The 18,939-nt window shown below is 36.2% G+C and overlaps 3 protein-coding genes across 6 annotated transcripts in view; 1 reads left to right on the top strand and 2 right to left on the bottom strand.

Moving 5' to 3' along the window:
* LOC145329777 (trypsin-3-like) overlaps positions 1-18,939 on the bottom strand; it is a 179,035-nt gene that overhangs the window by 145,443 nt on the left and 14,653 nt on the right. The gene's annotated exons all lie outside the window — the stretch shown is intronic.
* LOC145329776 (uncharacterized) overlaps positions 1-18,939 on the bottom strand; it is a 167,547-nt gene that overhangs the window by 133,957 nt on the left and 14,651 nt on the right. The gene's annotated exons all lie outside the window — the stretch shown is intronic.
* On the top strand, positions 7,517-10,517 carry LOC145329775 (uncharacterized). Of its 2 annotated transcripts, XR_013883088.1 has the most exons (7): positions 7,517-8,086; positions 8,326-8,382; positions 8,820-8,860; positions 9,194-9,334; positions 9,717-9,800; positions 10,194-10,278; positions 10,465-10,517. XR_013883088.1 is itself a non-coding variant. In XM_080174163.1 (6 exons), exons 1-5 carry the CDS (start codon positions 7,897-7,899, stop codon positions 9,774-9,776), a joined length of 489 nt encoding a protein of 162 aa, XP_080030289.1. In that variant the 5' UTR covers positions 7,517-7,896; the 3' UTR covers positions 9,777-9,800; positions 10,194-10,300. The 2 variants fall into 2 exon arrangements, 1 of the variants encoding a protein (XP_080030289.1); XM_080174163.1 differs by lacking the exon at positions 10,465-10,517 and having other exon boundaries at positions 10,194-10,300.

Genomic DNA, 18,939 nt, shown 5'->3' with positions numbered 1-18,939 from the left:
GTAATCGTTAGGAATAGTAAATATAAATAGTTCTTGAAATTCTTTACTTTCTAAATAGATACTTTGTAGTATTGTATGCATGTAATTAAAGTTAGCCGTTTGACCTAGAATTGAGCCTATAGGGTTTAACATTCAACAAATAGAATTTGTCAACTACTATTGGTTAGCATTAAATTCAGTCAAAAATACATTTAGTTGGTTTTACAAATTGAAAAGATCGGTAGAAGTGTGATAAATTAAAATTTTTACGTAATACTGGTTTCTTTTGATATGTGTAAAAAAATTATTAATTTTCTTGAAAGTAAGAAAGTGGAATCTGGTGCTAAATGAAATAGGGGATAGGAGGCAGTTTATACTGTTGTAATAATTTGCTGTTCTGATAATTATAAATATTGCAGAAGTGAATGTACAATAAAATTCACATATGTTTAGAACTATGTTTATAACTATGTAAACAAGCAAACAATAGTTTTCAAAGCTACACTCAAAGTTTACCACAAATACAGGTGTTCTAACAATTCAACAAGTAAACCTGTTTTCTATATTAGCAAAAAAAGTTTAGTTTAGTTTAATACTGACTACTTTGCTAATTGATATATACTAATCAAGGAAGATTTTAAAAATAAGATTTTCCTCCAACAGTTTATATGAATGATTAGCAACTATATACTGTGATAAAGACAAACAGCATAAGCTAATGATAGAGTAGACTTAATGTTCAATTCAAAATGCAAACAGATTTTCAAGTATTTATTATATTGGATTAAATGCAGTTTTTGAGTAAATAAGATTATATATTGATACTATATTTAGAAATGATTAAATATGTCAATAAGTCAAAACTACTGATTATTCAAAGCTGGATAGTTCTGAAGTAGCAGGATGTCTGTCTGTATATCAGGACACCAAACAACAGGATGACTGTCTGTTTAATTAATACAATGTATTAATTAACTATGCACTTTGAAGGGGTAGAATATCTGCCTATGCTAACTATCTAAAGTAGTAGGATGTCTGTAAATAGCTGTATTGGTCTTAATAAAGACTCGAACCCAAACCAGATAATGTTCTGTGTTAGGACTCTCAATATCAACTAACTTAAATATATTTTCTCTTTATTCTTTCTGAGAGCAATTAAAGAGCAATTAAGAGTAACAATTAACATATGGTCTGCAAACTTAAATATATGACATCACAACATAAATATATGACATTTACCCCCTTCTGAAACCATCCAGCTAAGCATGGTTTCACCATCCATCAGGTTGATCCAATAAACTAGGATCAATGTCTTCACTGGGTGAACCTACATCGAAATTAACCCCGGCCTCCAGTCCTTCCTCTCCTTCACCCACTGGAGGAGGAGTGTTCAGCGCCCCTCCACCAACCTCAGCCGAAACGCCCACTGTTGCCGCTATGACAGCATTACTCGCTGCAGCAGTTACAGGCCCTCCTACCGCCACCATCACAGCATCATTTACCGCTGAGGCGGTATCATTCGCAACAGCCACCTCTGCAGCAACCGCTGGCCCATCTGCCGACATTGCCACTTCCATCTCAACGCCACCAGTGACCTGAACACCTCCCGAGACCATCATCACTCCGTTGCCAGCCCCAGCACCGTCAGAAGTTCCAGCCTGCTGCAACTGCCAATATGACGCCGCCGGTAAGTCATTGTTTATTCTGCGCCGGATCTCGCTAAGCTCACTAAAAATATTGGACAGGTGCCTTTGCACTTCAGCCTCTTTTTTCGCCATCTCAGTAATAGCCTCTTGAACCTTAGTTCCCTGTCCTGCCAACACACTTTCCACTTGTTGGCTCACCTGCTGTCCCAACTTGGCTGAACTACTTTCCCAATTATCAGTCATTGCTGTCTGTACACTTTGTACCATATAAGAAGTCTTTTGCTGTGCAGTAGTAGCCACCATTTGCTGCATCTCTGTATCTACCTTCCTTATACAGTCCATTAGATCCCTCTTATGCGAGGCCAACATATCTTTAATCCGATTATGACTGTCCGTCTGCCAAAGTTTCTGTGCAGTGTTCAAACTTTTGACTGATTCTCTTACAGCTTCACGAATTTTTTCCTCAATCATAGGCTTTAGAGTCACAGCAACAGAATTACTGATTTTACCTATATCTTCATCACTGAGCGGCGCCAAGCCACGTTTGTCATTCTTGCGCTCAGCCTTATTTCTCTCAACCTCAGCACGTAAGTCTGGTAACTCCCTCTTTTGTTTAGGCCCAAGAGAATCTGCCCCAGCAGGCCGCTTGACCACGCCCCTTCTGGAAGTACCTTCCCCAGCATCATTATAAGCATTGCTGGCTCCCCTTCTGGAAGTACCTTCCCCAGCATCATCATAAGCCTTGCTGGCTCCCTTAGACCTGACCGACCCAGCAGCCTGATTTGGCACAAACTTACCAAATCTGCGCCGTCCATCACCAGAACCAGTATCTGCCACCTTTTCAGGCTTGTCCGTAGTAGGCTCAGTCCAACTGTCTATCTCCGAACCACTCTGATCACTGGGCAGACGATCCCTGGAATCAAGCTCAACTTCAAGACTCACGTTGCCAACATCGTCCTCATCATCATATCCAGGCTCATACCTGGGGGATTCTACAGCATACTGCCTCCTGTCATCTCTTCTATACACAACATGCCGCCGATTAGATCTGCCAGCTTCCAACATCTCAACAGACGGTTCACGCTCCTCCCGCCGAGGTGGGGCAGACGGCCGCTGATACCGCCTTTCGTTTCCATCTCCATTTCCTGATAATAATCAATAATTAAATATTAACATTTTAATATTTTAATATTTTAACATTTTTCATATATAAGACGACATTCAAAACGAAATACTTTACATAAATTATATTTATCAGGGATGCCAAATTTTAATTACTGTTTTCCCGATAACGCGAAAATTTGACGCAATTACACAGTCTGCCTAGACAACCAACACACAGCAATCCAATAACCACCCCAGCAGCACCCATCACCGCCATAACAAAATGCTGCCAACTATTAGTCAACCAATCAATTGAGGAATTATACAAATGTACAAACCAATCTTCTGTCACCTCTACAACAAACGCATTTGAATTAGCAGCCAATTCCGAAAGTTTAGCCTCTTCCACAGACTCCAACACCTGTCCTTTCTCTCCCTTATCCAGCAGATGCTCAAAATTCAATGGTACCTTCAACCAACTATCCTCCAGCCGTTTAGTCTGAACCAGCTGCATTCCTGCCCCCTTATTGCCTAGATATAATCCAGGTTTAACTCTCACGAATACTGGATTTTTCCTACACTCGACAACCATTAACAAGGAAACATTTTTAACTAATCTTGTGAATGGTTCTACAGCAACAATTCTATCATCCATAAACAGAGAAAAATGACCAAGATAACACGGCAAATCTGCTCCTATAGTCACATTCAACCATCTTTTTTTACATACAGACACAAGCTCCATCTCCCCCAGATGTTGTACCAACAAATTTCCGACTTGCTTGATGTTGGAATGAAACAAATTATTCTCCCAACACCCCTGTTCTGCCTGTAAAATCCTTTCCACTTGATGATAGGAAGAAGTTAACTGTAATAATAAAGCACCATCCTCCTCTTTTTTTCGCATCCAAGGAAAGAAATTCTTTTTAGCAGTTGTAATCCACAAAACTACATCAGGAACGTTGGTATGAAAATAATGCAAATCAGTCAGAAAGTCAGAAAACTCCACTTTTTTCCCCAGTTTTAATCCCAACGAAAACTGTGGAGAAATCGCCAACCAACTTTGGCCACCCTGATTATTAGCATCATCCGCCATATTAGAAAATGTAAACAAAGTTAAGTTCACAATTTCAACAGTCCGAAAATAACTAAAATAACGTCTATCTTCCTGTGATCTATTGTGAACTATCACTCGATCAAGCCCAAGCCGCAGATCAGACTCCAGACAGTGTGCCCCAATGAACTGGTCCTCAAGAAAACAACTGTTATCAGGTAACATTGAAATTTGTATATTTTTCAAATAACTTGTAATCTGAACTTCTTGAAAAGTATTAGGCACAAAGGTATTATTTAAATAAATACCATCTCCTCTGCACTGAGGGTCAATCCCATACGTCATCATATCATCATACAGGATGCTACCATTTATGAAATAAGTCAGTGACCGGTCATAAAACGCTACAGGCAACCGTCGTCCATCTATGTCTAACACCCTCTGTTCCTCCATCCTTTTACAATCTTCACTAGAAATTAACTCATCACTACTAACAACAGCTGGTGCCCCTAAATGTAGATGGCTATATTTGCCGCAATACCAGGTGTGAACCGTTCTGTCGACGTGACATTGTACCGCGGGCAAAAATCTCACTCCAACTTTTTTTAACAGATGACCGCTGACTGTTCCATTAAACTCATGCTGACCAAATACTGTACATTCTGAAGCCCTCAACTCAGGACCGTCGCCAACACACTCCTTTACTTGCACAGATATCACATCAGCACCACAAGGTAACAAACACAATCCCCAAATTAAAAAATATTTACCTGATTTAAATTTATTATTATGACCAGACATTATTAGCTGATAACTGTTCACCAATTCACCCGCAAATATCAACTGATTTAGCCTTTCATTGCAGGGCAACTTTCTACCTACTAGCTTTGTCAGCACATATTTGTTATTAAAATAATCAAATAACAATTCATGAACTCTTATTATAATATATTTTTTTAAAAATATTTATATGTATTTTAATAATATTTTTTTTTTCTCAAAAATAATTATTATCAGCTCTCCTTTCCCTACTTTCTCCGTCCTCGAGTTCCTATCTGAACATGTACCACAGGACCCCCTACCTGAGATCTTAACCTCCTCCCAGTGTCCCATAAATATTTCGCCACCCGTGATCCACTTTTCTTAATTGTAACTAATTTTTCAGGTGAAGATTGTGGCGGCGCCGTAGTCAAAAACGATTGCTCCGATGGAAGCTCAACCTCGTCAAAATTACCCTCAACTACAGGAGCAGGCACCACAGATTCATCTGTCACTCCCACCTCTACTCCTTCACCTACAGGTATAATTTCTCTATTCTCATTCTCTGAAACTCTGTCATTATCAACCTCAACCTCACTCTCCTTCTCCTGAATCTCGTCACTCTGTCTTTCCTCTGCCAACTCAAAACCATCATTTTCAGATGACAAATACACAACATCTTCACTCTCTCTCTCCTCTACAGTTTCTTTCTCTACAGGCATATTGTCAACCTCCAAAAATATCTCATCGGACGGACAAATTTCAGGTAAAGGAAAAACGTTAAAATTAACCTCCTCCCCTAGAACTTCCGTTCGAGCATGAATTTTTCGAATTTTATCCCTAGCTACAACCTGATTTTTCTTGATGGGATTATTCCCAAAAGGTGCCAACTCATACAATGCATCCGAAAATTTCTTAACCACAATAAAAGGCCCTCCATAGAAAGACTGTAATTTCTTGGACACGTCAGTTTTTACAATATTAAAGAAAGCATAACAAACATCTGTAACTCTTAATGCTTCCCTCTGTACTCTGTGTTTATTTTGAACCTCTAAATATAACTTGGATTTTGTAGAAATTCTCTTAATTACATCCTCCATATTTTTCAGAAATTCCAAATACGACCGCGAGGATGAAGATTCAGCAGACGGAACTGGTGATAGGAAATCGAGAGGAATACGTGGCTGCCGACCAAAAACCAGAAAAAATGGAGAATATCCAGTTCTAGTACTCTTGGAACAGTTAATCACCAACGTAGCCAAAGGTAATTTTTTAGCCCAGTCCTTTGTTCCATGATTTTCATCTACTTTCAAAGCAGCATACAAACTTTGATTTTGCCTCTCTACAGGATTCGAATTTGGATTCCTGGGAGGAATTAGGACAGTATCCACCCCCAATCCTTTCATCACGCCTTTAAACACATTGCTTGTAAAATTTGTACCTCTATCCGATCTCAAAGCTCTAAATAAACCATAGGTGGGTACAAAATTTTCCAATATAGCCTTTACAGTTGTTTCAGTTTTAGCATCAACCAACGGACATGTAAAAACATATCTAGAAAATAGACAAACCATGATTAGGACAAATTTAACCGTCTGTCCCTGATGATAACATGGAGTCCAAGGTCCAACCAGATCTACGGACATATTAGCAAAAACTTCACTACTTTGAACAGAATGAGTTATAGGTGAAACATGTTTAGGATTACTTCCAGCCTTTTTCAAACATGTAATACAACTTCGTATTCTCGATTCCACAAACTTGTTCACGCCAGGCATAAAAAATCTCTCATTTATTTTACGTATTGTCTCCTGCACACCTCTATGTCCAGAACCATATCCACCATGAGCTGAATCAAATATATCATTGTATAAAGAAAGAGGCACTACAGGCCTCTCGACGAAACCCCCTTCGGCCAAAGGCTGTCTGAAAATTACAACCCCCTCTAGCACATACATGTGGCCAATAAGATTGTACAATAGTTCTTTTCTGCCCGATAACTCCGCCCTCTCATAAGACGACAACTGTCTCCTTTCCAATATCCATAACCTTATTTCATTTAGGATCTCGTCCTGCTGAAGACTACTTTGCCAGACAAACTCAACATCCGCCTCATCCTCTGCAGAATGTACCTGCATAATAGAGTAGATTTGATCCAGAAATGGTGAATCATCCAGGTAAGGATCCAAAATTTTATTATCTGTCTCTCTACACTCCTGACAATCCTTCAGTCGATGATTCTTACAATCTAACTCAGTTCTCGACAAATAATCTACGTTCACATGCTTAGTCCCCTGTCGATGGATAACTGTAAAGTCAAAACTTTGCAAGAAAGTTATCCATCGATAGGTGACACCGTTTATTGATCCTTTAGCCCAACGTTTATAATGCACTAGTGAAATACTGTCTGTCCGAACCAAAAACTCACGAAACCTACAAAAGTGTAAAAAATTCTTTAATGCATATACTAATGCACCTAATTCTCCTTTATAGGAAGGATAATTTTGTTCTGCAGCATTACACTTCTTACTACAGACACCAAACACTCTCTCCACACCATCCTGTTCTTGCGAAATAATCCCTGCAAAATACTGAGAACTATAATCTACATCCACAATAAAAAGATTAGGATTATCCCATTGAGGATAGCCTTTACACATTTCAGTCTTGAACATTTCCATAAATTCAGTCCATACTCTGTTCAACTCTTCTGTCCACTTTATTATAGTGTCATTCCTGTGACTATCCAACATGCACGACCTCTTGGCATAATCAGCAAAATATCCTCTGTAATAATTAGTAAATCCCAAAAATTTCTGCAACTCCTTCCCTGTTCTAGGCTTGCCCCAATCCTTAATCCGTTCCAGATATGCAGGATTCATTTTCAATCCATCGGCACTAATAATATGTCCCAAATAATGGCATTCTCTAGTCAATAAATCACACTTATCTAAATTTAATTTCAGGTTGACCTGCCGAAGAACTTGGAACAGTGCCTGCAGATGCTCTACATGTTCCTCTGGACTTGATGAAAACACGATCAGATCGTCCAAGTAGCTGATACAGAATCCATACATACCTGGCAAGATAGACAGCACCTTATCCATCAGAGCACAGAACAGGCTGGGTGCATTACACAACCCAAATGGCAACCTGTTAAACAAATACATCCTGTTTGCTGCACTAAAAGCTGTTAACGGTTTAGAGTCTTCATCCATAGTCATCGAATGGTAGGCAGCTGTCAAATCAAGAGTACTGAACACCTTGCCAGAACCCAGCTTCGTCAAATTATCCGAGATCAGTGGCAGCGGCCACGCCACCCGCTTAGTCACGTTGTTGAGGTTGCGGAAATCGATGACAAACCTCAACTTAGCCTCTGCTCCAGGTGCAGCCTTCTTTTTCACAGCAAAGATAGGACTGGACCAATCCGAGAAACCCTCCTCAATAATGCCAGCATCCAGCCATTTGGTCAACTGTTCCTTCAATTTAGCATCGTACTCTGGATTCAAAGGAATATTTCTGGCCTTCACAGGTTTAGCTCCAGGTAACAATTCTATATTATATGTCATTAATCTACAATCTCCAATATCTGAATCATTCATTGAAAAGATATCAAAATTTTCCAAACAAATTTTAATAATCCTGGGTTTCAATTCTGGATTTTCCTTAATCATCTGGTTTTCATCTAACTTCAATTTTTGAATAATAAACTGTACCCGTTCATGCATTTTTTGCCCCGACAACTTTTCTGGCTTATCCAATTCATTAATTGTTTTATTACAGGTAACATCTTGATTATCCATGATGAAACAATGCCCCATCTTCACATTTCTCAGCAAGGTAATAGGTTTTATTGACGCATTAACCACATTAACCACACAGGACCCATCTTTCCGTGGCTGATACACCCCCTCAATAATCATAATCCCATTGCCACTTGTCATCTTAGAAGAATTAGGGGACACGTACCAAAGCCCATCATTCTTTAATCCAGTCACATGCACCACAGCGGTAGATCCTCCAGGATAAAAAATAGTTTTATCCAGCAACTTCACATTATACTTCGTTGAATATAACTCTCCAAACCCACCCCCCTCCTTTATCCCTGGCAAGGTAGGTTTAGATGGAATTTCAGAATTCATTCGTCCGGACAAAATAGGAATTTTCTGTATCTCTGCCACCACCTGTTTCTGTAAACAGGAATTAATAGGAACAGATTCCCCACAAAATTCAAACTTATCTTCATCCAAACAAATATTAATTTTATTCTTTTTCAGGAAATCAGATCCAAGATTTACCAACCTACTCGTCACCTCAGGTACATAAAATATCTCCGTAAACACAGCTTGAGTTCCAGCAAATCTAAATTTCAACTCAACATATCCAATAATATTAACTTTCTTTAAATCTACTGAATATGCTGATAATTTAGCAGGACAAAACTCAACTCCATGTTTATCAAGAATTTCTCTAGATATCAAAGAATTAAAATTATTTCCTGTATCAATAATTCCTAACTCCTTCACCGGAATATCAGCCCCAGGCACAAGAAATTCTAAATCCGCACAAATAGGCATTTTCGTTTTCTTCAAAAACTTCACAATCCCTTGAAAACACTAGTCATTATAATTAATATATCCATATATTTTAGATATACATCATTCCACTACACAGCAGTCAGCCCCTCATCTGTCACCAGCCGCCAACATACTGTTCAATTTATGAAATCCTGCACATCTCCCAAACTACCAGCATCACACAGCTACACTCCAAGTTTTTTTTTTTTATACAGGTAAGTACCTCTCGAAGTATTCAACCTTGCATAGGTACTTATCAAAAAATAATATATAGTAGATATATATATATATATATAAATATATATATATAATGTTTTCATTAACACGATCACACCTTGACTGACGAATAAACAAGACAGTAATGCTTTATAAAGTTGAAAGCAATAATGTAAATACAAGACAGCAAAATTAACTATTTACAGTACTATAGCCTATATAATGAATATGAATAAAAAAAAACGATCTATAAATTTCATCCTAGAATGAAATTTATACATCAAATCAATCATATCCATTACATAGGATATTGCTGGAAATTGTTTCTGGCTATGTCAGCAATCATAGCCTCATACTGTTTCTCATCTCTGCTCTTTTCAGAATCCACAACAGGCCCCACCTGATTGCCCCACCTATCCACAACAGGCCCCACCTGATTGACTGTCTTCTTCAGAAACTGCTCAGGTATTACCCTATTATTAGGCACTCCAGGACCCTCTTTCATTTCGCTACCGGTTGAGAAAAACTTAGCTTTGGTCTTTCCTATGCGAGAATCAGGAGCTGGCGGCTTGCCATCTCTCTTCTGCCAGCAACTAGCCACTACATGACCTTTTTTCCCACAATACCAACAAATCATAGTTTTAGCCTTCGAATTCAGAGCCCCAATCACGTTCTCAACCTGATCCCAAGGAATATCATCATCCCCTTCAATCCACGCATTATTATCGCCAATCTCAGTCCTGCCCTCCATATCAGATACATGCACTTCACTGATTACAGGCCTAGCTTTCACCTCCCTAGAATCCTCTAGCCTCAACCCTTCCATAGCCTGAGAATAACAGGACGTTACATTTTCAGGTGATACGTGTCCAGAACGAGCCCAGCTTACATAATGCTGACCTCTGCGAATCAAATAAGTCAAGAAAGCACTGTAATCTTCCAGGTAATGCATAGATTCAATGAAATTAGCCATATCTCTAGCTAAATCAGAAAACAGCAAATTCTTAGCCACATTATTATAGAAATCACGCCAAGATTGTCTAGAAATTTGACCAGGATGCATAAGCCTAAACAGACGCAATTTAGCATTGAAAAACACATCCACATTCTGACCACTCTTTTGTTTCAGGGCGTAAAAGAATTCGGTAGCCGACTCTGTATCAGCAAAGGGTATCACCAACCTTCTTATCAACAGGTAATAACCTAAAGCACTTAAGGAAGCATTAGCCTCCGGCGTAATCAACCTCCCCATCTTCTTCCCTTTGCACTCAAAAATCCTATTGTACAGGATGTCCTTGAAAAGCATAGGATCCTCCAACTTTGCGAACCTAGCAACCCTCCATAAGGATAAGAAATAATCCTCAAAATCAATGTTTCCATCCCAAAATGGAGCATCCCGCACAAAATCACTATCCCACTTGACTCCTCTTACAAGACAAAACTCCTTAAACTGCTCCTCTACAGTCTGTTGGCTTACACTACCGCCGGCCACCTTTTTATAGGCCTTAAGCACTTCAGCCCTTTCCTCAATTAAAGGAAATATATCCAACAATTGATTTTCATATTCGGTCAGACAACTCTCACGAACATTCATCCAATTTCCATTCCCAACAGGACCTAAAAACTCAATCTGCGAAAACTTCAAATGTCCAGGAGCACTTTTCCCTCTTTTAGCCTCAAAATTTGTAGAATCCAATTTAGCCTCCACACTCAAACGATTAATGAAAGATGTATTAAACGAATCATCCCCCGTCGCCTTGACTGCAGATACACTAGCCCCCATACTTGTCTCATACAAAAAACCGCTAATATCCCCATCCACTGGCAATTGCGCCACCTTTTTCTTAATAGTAGCCAAATCAACATCATAACCTAACTTCTTATGCTCATCAGAGTTCTTAAACTCTTTCACCTTATTCTCCAGCCGTTTATTCGCCGCCGTTAACTTATCCACCTGATCTTTGACAGTCGTATGCTCCTGCAACATTGCCCTAACATATTTTTTTATGCTTTCAGGCACAACGTCATTCTCCACCTCGCCCAACGCCAACTCCACATTCGCATTGGCACCTGCACCAGCATCCTCAGCCGCAGCATCCTCCTCCTCCCAATGTTCGGGAGTTCCATCATCATCCTGACTGTCATTCTCCCGAGGACGTTTAGGCGGCCGTCCACGCTTGCCTTCAGTTTTACCCCGCTCTCCTTTTTCTCCATCAGCCATATCCGAGCACTGGAACTAGATCCGCCGTGAAATTTAGATCAAAAGAGTTAAAGAATGAAATTCCACAGAAACCTGAAATATAAATCAAGTTAGAAATATAAAAATTAAAACAAAACTGTGAAAAATCCGAGATAAAAAAAATATCTCAAAAAGTGAGTGACTTCAAACTAAACACCACTTCCCCCACCCTTAACTCAGCAGCAGGTCTAAATAACACGTAGCACAATAAGACTGCGCCAAATGTGATAAAGACAAACAGCATAAGCTAATGATAGAGTAGACTTAATGTTCAATTCAAAATGCAAACAGATTTTCAAGTATTTATTATATTGGATTAAATGCAGTTTTTGAGTAAATAAGATTATATATTGATACTATATTTAGAAATGATTAAATATGTCAATAAGTCAAAACTACTGATTATTCAAAGCTGGATAGTTCTGAAGTAGCAGGATGTCTGTCTGTATATCAGGACACCAAACAACAGGATGACTGTCTGTTTAATTAATACAATGTATTAATTAACTATGCACTTTGAAGGGGTAGAATATCTGCCTATGCTAACTATCTAAAGTAGTAGGATGTCTGTAAATAGCTGTATTGGTCTTAATAAAGACTCGAACCCAAACCAGATAATGTTCTGTGTTAGGACTCTCAATATCAACTAACTTAAATATATTTTCTCTTTATTCTTTCTGAGAGCAATTAAAGAGCAATTAAGAGTAACAATTAACATATGGTCTGCAAACTTAAATATATGACATCACAACATAAATATATGACAATACCAACCATTTTGCTCTAAGATACAGCGGTTTGTACAACGGTAAATAGATAACAACCGCTAAAAAGCAAACAAAAAATAAACTTTCGCGAGTTTTAATTTCTATTGTATATCAAAAATCATTATTTACTATTCATAAAAAAATTACTTAGTTTTGATGTTTAGGCAAAAGATCTAAAAAATGGGTTTAAAACAAGTAAGACTTACAAGTTGTTTACTTGATACTGAAAAATTGTCTAACCTAAATTAGTAAAATAAAACTTTAATTTATCTATCTAAATATGATATATAAAATTCCTATCCATCTATGTAACAAAACTATTGCAATTTTTAATTCTCTATATATAACTAAAGTTATAACAAACCAATGCATATGAAAACCATGGATGTCAGCCTAGTTTTTGGGTGAATACAAAGTTTATCAATAACATAGAAATTAGGTTTTAGTGTCACAATTCAAGTTTTCCTTGTTCTAAAGGAAAGCTTTTATCAATATAATAAGAAAACTTAATTTCATCATAAATGTTGTAACATAAAATTGAATAATATATTACTTATGTTAACAAATTCTTTTATGTTGGATGGATTATTGTGTCTGATTGTCCACCTATTATTTTTTTATTATAAATTCTAAATGTCAATGCGTCTGAACATATACGAGAAGAAAAGCTTGCTTTCTGGAGCGAATATGAAAAGGAGAAATCTTTATAATGGTTGCTTCGTCCCTAGCCCTCTAGAGGAATGAGAGTGAGGTAAAGGAGAGTTCAGAAAAATAGCCTAAAACCAGATCAAGACATATAAAAGCTTCCTTGAAATTTACAACGCATTCAGAGCAGTAATTTCCGAGATATTTATCTTCATACAAAAAAAAATCTAGAAACTACTTTATGGGCGCATGCTTAATTTAATTTTAAAATTAAAACGCTTAATAACATAAACAAAGGTTGAATTACTATAGATATAATGCAATATTTGATTTGAATAATTGAAATAATTAATTAATATGGCCTTGTGAAGATGTTTGTCTTGATTGCAACTGCCTTTATTGGGGGTTATCATACAATATTATAATTAGAAATATATCTAAATTTTTATAAGCAAAGTTAAGCTTTACTACAATTATCGCCAGTCGGTCTTCATTAGAAAACGGATGCAGTGATTGTAATTTTGGTATATTAGAATATTCCTATCTATTTCAAACCTTACATAATGATTTATTTAACAACTAGGTATAACCTAGGAGAGTAAGAACGTTACAAAAAGTGCTAATTTTAATTATAACTTATTGAGTAGCATCGTTAATAAAATATATCAATATGTTCTACTTAACAAAACATCAAAAGTATTATAGAAAAACAAGATAATGATTGTTATTAACTGGAAAAAAATAGACAGATATCTACAGTAATTGGGGGATTTTTACTGAAAACATAAACTTGAACTTAAATGGTAAATACCATAGAAAAAATATATTATAAGTAATCAATCATAGGTTTAGGGTTTGAGAATGGGTCACACTGTGTCATTATAGAGACGTTAAAAAAGGTACCAACTATTAAATATTTGGTCCTTTACACTTATTGTAACAAAAAAAGAAAAACAGTTAGGATATCCAAGCAAAGATCGTGCAATAAGAAAAAGTGGTTAATATTTTATTTGAATTAAAAAAAATACTTTTTAGAATACTTATCCCTCGGTGTAGATACAAATGACTAAAAAACAAAATAATGATTGTTATTAAGTACTTCCTATTTGTCATATTAACTAGATACCCATCTGATAAAGAGACTTCATATAATTTCTTAGATTTTCGTAATTACACAGTTTGTCAAAGTCAAAAATGATAAACGATAATTAGGGTGGTGATAAGAGGAAAATTGTTTTAAATGATTTGTAAAGATTATTAAAAATTTGAAATATTTGAAATTTAATACTGTCTTTAGTACTTGACCTCAACCAATTGTTATTACAAAAAAGTAGAGTGGCTATTGTATTACATAATTATTAGACACATTGTATGAAACCATAATTTGATATGGTTTGGGGAATCGGAAATGAGTTAGCAGACAATCTTTTTTAAAGTAAAGCTTTTCTATAATTAGGGTCGGTCCGTCCGTACGTCCGTAAAGGATAGCCTTTTTCGTTAATTTAGGCATGTTAGAATTGTCCTATCGATTTCAAGCTTTGCATGGTGATTCCTGTAGTAGTTAGGTACGATTTAGAAAGTGTAGCAACTCAATAATCATTACCAAAATGTCCGTACGTCCATTTTAAACATGTTGATTTTTTAACTTTTTTAACAACAAATTTTTATGTGATCTAATTATCCGATTGATCTGATTTTTGGTATACTGATTCCTGGGACAACAAAGTACAATATTATAAGCAAAGCAACTCTATAATCAAGTCATAAAAATGTCAGTTTGTCCATAAATATTATTCTGTATCAAGCAGTTTTTCAACAAATGTACTTACAATTTTCCTTCGACTCTTATACATTTATATTCTGATTATTCAATTCGACACTATACAAGTGTTAATGTCCATTTGTCCTACTGTTTCAGTGCTTCGCTTTTATGGATGTCGTCATCCTAATTTTTGTCAATATTGGTTGTAATAGGGGGACAAAGTTACTTAAAAATCAGCCATGTGACCTCATAAAAATGAGGGAGATGAAAGGAGAAGTGGAAAGGAAAACCCCTTAAAAATAGATGGATAATCCCTCATTTTTATGACGTCACAAGGCTGATTTTTTGAGTCACTCTGACCCCCCTACTTTAAGGCACTTGGACAAATGTGTTTAAAAAATCAGCCTTGTGACACTTTGTCGAGCTACCTTTTTAGTTAGGGAACATTCGCTGACTACTTGGTATATGTCATCAAATTTGCATGTATATAAAATATAAATTGTACCTAACAGTAACATACAAAAAGCAAATTATGTTTCTTCATTAATGTAAATTTATTTAAAGTAGGTAGCAAATGTGCTTTGGTATAAAGAGGGTTATTTTAAAATTTCTGTAAAACTGGGTTTTGTGTTGTAGTCAAATGGTCTAATTATGTCAATGTGTTTCTAATTATAACCAAATGACATATATAAATGAAATATTCCATAAATATGAACAGTTTGACGTAATAAGAGCATTTGATAACAATCCATCACAAAGTCTATATATAGATTAAGCAAAAAAATGGCTTTCTTTGGAAAAAATGAAATTTTCTAATGTCCTGATTTTTTGGCGGTTTTTGTTAATTAAATAAATTACTTAAGCATTTTGCTTCTTCTGTGTTCATCCATTCTTGTTTGGGTTTTTAGTGCAATTTCCAAATTAAAACATATGGACATATAACTACCCTTTTGATGCTAATTTGAAGAAGCTCAAAGGTTGAGCCTCTTCATGTACTATATCAAACAAATTTTATTTTCTCTTTTGTATAAATGCTTTAAATTTTGTTATTATTCTGTACAAAGAGGAGGAAATTTATTGATATACTTTTTGCAGTGTTGCAATATTTAGAAAAGGAAAAATCTCTGATAGGATAAATAGGTAGATAGATGGATACTTTAAAATTCTTTTGAGCGCCGCTTCTATATTTGTAGTAACAAGGGCTACTAGCAATACAAGGAGGGTGTTAATTATATTAAACTAGCGGCTTCGCCCCTAGCCTCTAGGGGCTTTGCCCCAAGATGTTTTATCAAACAAATTTTTCGTATTTTAGATTTAAAGGAAAATTATAAAAAAAAATTTGAGGGGTGAGAAATATTTTTTGTGGGGGGGGGGGGTAGTCGACCCAACTATTTTAATTTGTTTTAAAAAGAAATTTTTTTGGGGGGGAAGGGGTTATTTTTCATTTTTTGGGGGGGTTGGGGGTGTTCACCCACAAGAAAATAATTATAAACCTTCCCGGGACCTATGAGAAGCTACCCTGTAAAGGAGAACCCGATCGGTTTAGCGGTTAGCAAGATCCTTCGCTACAAACAAACAGACAGACAGACAAACATTGTTCTACTTTGTATTATAGATTATATTGCCACTAGCGGCAACACCCCCAGAGGCCTCTAGGAACACATAAAAGTTTTTTTTAATCTATGTCAAAATCAGCTATTTACTAAAAAAAATTCACCTCTAGATGATGTTAGTTATGTTTTTTGCCAAATATCAGAAATATCCGCATATTTTTGGCGATTTCCTTGGGGAGGGTGGTGGTACACTTCGCCAAAATAGTTATAAAGTTTCCCAGGACCTATGAGAAGCTACACTTTGAAGAAGCACCATATCAGTTTAGCGGTTAGCGAGATCCTTCAGTACAGACATAAAGACGGAAAAACATCCTGTTACTTTATTATAAGGACTAGCAGCTGAAAAAAATGCGAAAAAAATCGTAAAATCGCGAATTCGTTAAAATTCGTAAAATCGCAAATTCGTTAAAATTCGTAAAATCGCAAATTCGTAAAAAAATTGGAGGGGGGATTTTTTGTTTTTGGGCTGGTTGGGGGTGTCCCACCCATCAAGAAAATAGCCTAAAACCACCACAGGTCCAGTTGGTATGTTCCCAGAAGAGTAGAATCAAATCGGTTCAGTGGTTACCGAGATCTTAAGGGACAGACAGACATCATTCTACTTTGTATTATAGATATGGGGTCCATCCTGTTATCTCGAAAAACACAAGAGGTATCAAAACAAATAAAAAGCAAAAATAATAACAAAACCGTAAAGCACTATCATGAAAAGTCTTTAAAAAAATTGGACCCTTTATGAAAAAATAAACCTAAAGTTTAGTAGTTAAAGAAATCTTAACACTAAAACAATACTAACGTGGTATTTTTAATTGCTAATATCCATAAAATTTTGTATTTGTTCGATTCAACCTATTTGTAGGAACTAACAAAAACCCGTACCTTCAATTTCCATTATTTAACATGTGTAAATTGAATTGATACTCTATATTTGTTAACTAGCTGCTACACCCCCTAGAAGCCTCTAGGTGCCCTTAAGGTTGGACGGGGAAAAGTGGACTTCATCCCATTTTAAATTTGAATTTTTAAAAGAGTAAAAAAAATAATTTTTGGGTGAAGAGGGGTGAAGACAACCCCCCCCCCCAAAAAAAAAAAAAAATAGTTTAAAACCTTCCCAGGACCTATAAGGAGCTTCACTGTAAAGGAGAACAATATCGGTTCAGCGGTTAGCGAGATCCTTCGAAACAGAAATAAAACGCTCACTACTTTATATAATAGGATAATAGATTGTCTGATTTGTTCAAAATGGCTCTTATGAATGCTGTCTCATAAATGCAATTTTATAGGCAATTTTCAAAATTAATTAATATTTATGTAGTACCGCCTGCTACTCTATTTCAAATTAATTACCTTTGTCTGACCGTCCGTGTCCTTGAAAGTTATGCATAAAATTTGTCTGTGCGAACCATTATCTTGTGACATAAATTATAATAATGGCATTTATTTCAACTTTAAGTTAGACCTCAAAAGAGCTAATAAATTTGATTTTTTGTGTTGCAATTGTTTGAAATGTTATTCCATATTATAGATATCGAAATCAAACCAGCTTTTAAAAAATCCTCTCTAGTAATATTGTCTACAGAATAGTTATTTCTTTCATCGTATTATAAACCGCTTTCCACGGATATAGAATGTACAATTATAAGATTAAAACCAGTTTTTTAGCCCCGAGGTTCCGAAGGCACGGGCTAAAAAAACTGGTTTTGATCTTATGATTGTACATTTTTATATTCGTAGAAAGCTGGATATAATACGATGCTAGACATAGTTTTTTCGTATGGATGAGAACCGGTTCCTATCCACCGGATTATAATGAATACAAGAAACACAATTAAAAATTAAAGACCCAATTTATTTTTTAATGTTTAAGCCTATTAATAAAAAAAATGAAAATCTGTGGACAACTGATTAATGGTTATTAGTCCGAGCAACAGTTGGATACAGAAAACTGTTTTGTAAAAAGATAACATTGGGAAATTATTTATGTTAGGTTAGGTCAGACGATCTCCAAAGGGTTAATTGCAAACTCATATGTAGTATGTGAAATATTTAAATTAAATGACCTCTTTCATTAGATCCTAAAGTAGAACGTTGTCTGTCAGTCAAAATAAGGGTTCCAGGACAAACGCAGGAGTCTCAAACGTCGGAGTGGACAAACACAGGAGTGTTAAAATATTAATTTAAGTAAGTATTTCTATACAGGTTAGGTTAGGTTAAGATATGAATATACAAATAAGCTCCCCGCAGAGGTTAGGCATAGAAAAAACCTAAAATATGGTTTAAAATAGGCTAGGTTAGGTTAAATGTCCACTCCTGTGTTTGTCCATTCCGACGTTTGAAACTCCTGCGTTTGTCGTAGGACCAAAATAAGCTACAGATCTCAGTTACCGAAAAAATGAGGAATGAGAAACTGTCCCAATTTTGTATAACTTTAGCGGAACAAGTTCCAATTACGTCATATTTTTCTTTCCCGAAAAAGGGAGGGGGGGAAGAAAATCTCTTCAAAAGAGATGGGGAAAACCCCCTTTTCTCCCATCTCTTTTTTCTTCCCCCCTTCCCTTTTTTTTCTTTCCCCCTTCTC

Source organism: Acartia tonsa, chromosome 10 (genome assembly GCF_053477335.1).
Source record: "Acartia tonsa isolate MP-2025a chromosome 10, ASM5347733v1, whole genome shotgun sequence".
NCBI classification, from domain to species: Eukaryota; Metazoa; Arthropoda; class Copepoda; order Calanoida; family Acartiidae; genus Acartia; species Acartia tonsa.
Note: the sequence above shows the minus strand (reverse complement) of the source record. Positions and strands in the feature narration are given on the sequence as shown.

Coding starts and splice junctions, on each gene's coding strand:
- LOC145329775 (XM_080174163.1), top strand. CDS start 7,897: ATGACAAACCTCAACTTAGCCTCTGCTCCAGGTGCAGCCTTCTTTTTC. Junction 8,087..8,325: donor CTTCACAGGTTTAGCTCCAG/GTAACAATTCTA, acceptor GTTTTATTACAG/GTAACATCTTGATTATCCAT. Junction 8,861..9,193: donor CAACCTACTCGTCACCTCAG/GTACATAAAATA, acceptor CATATATTTTAG/ATATACATCATTCCACTACA.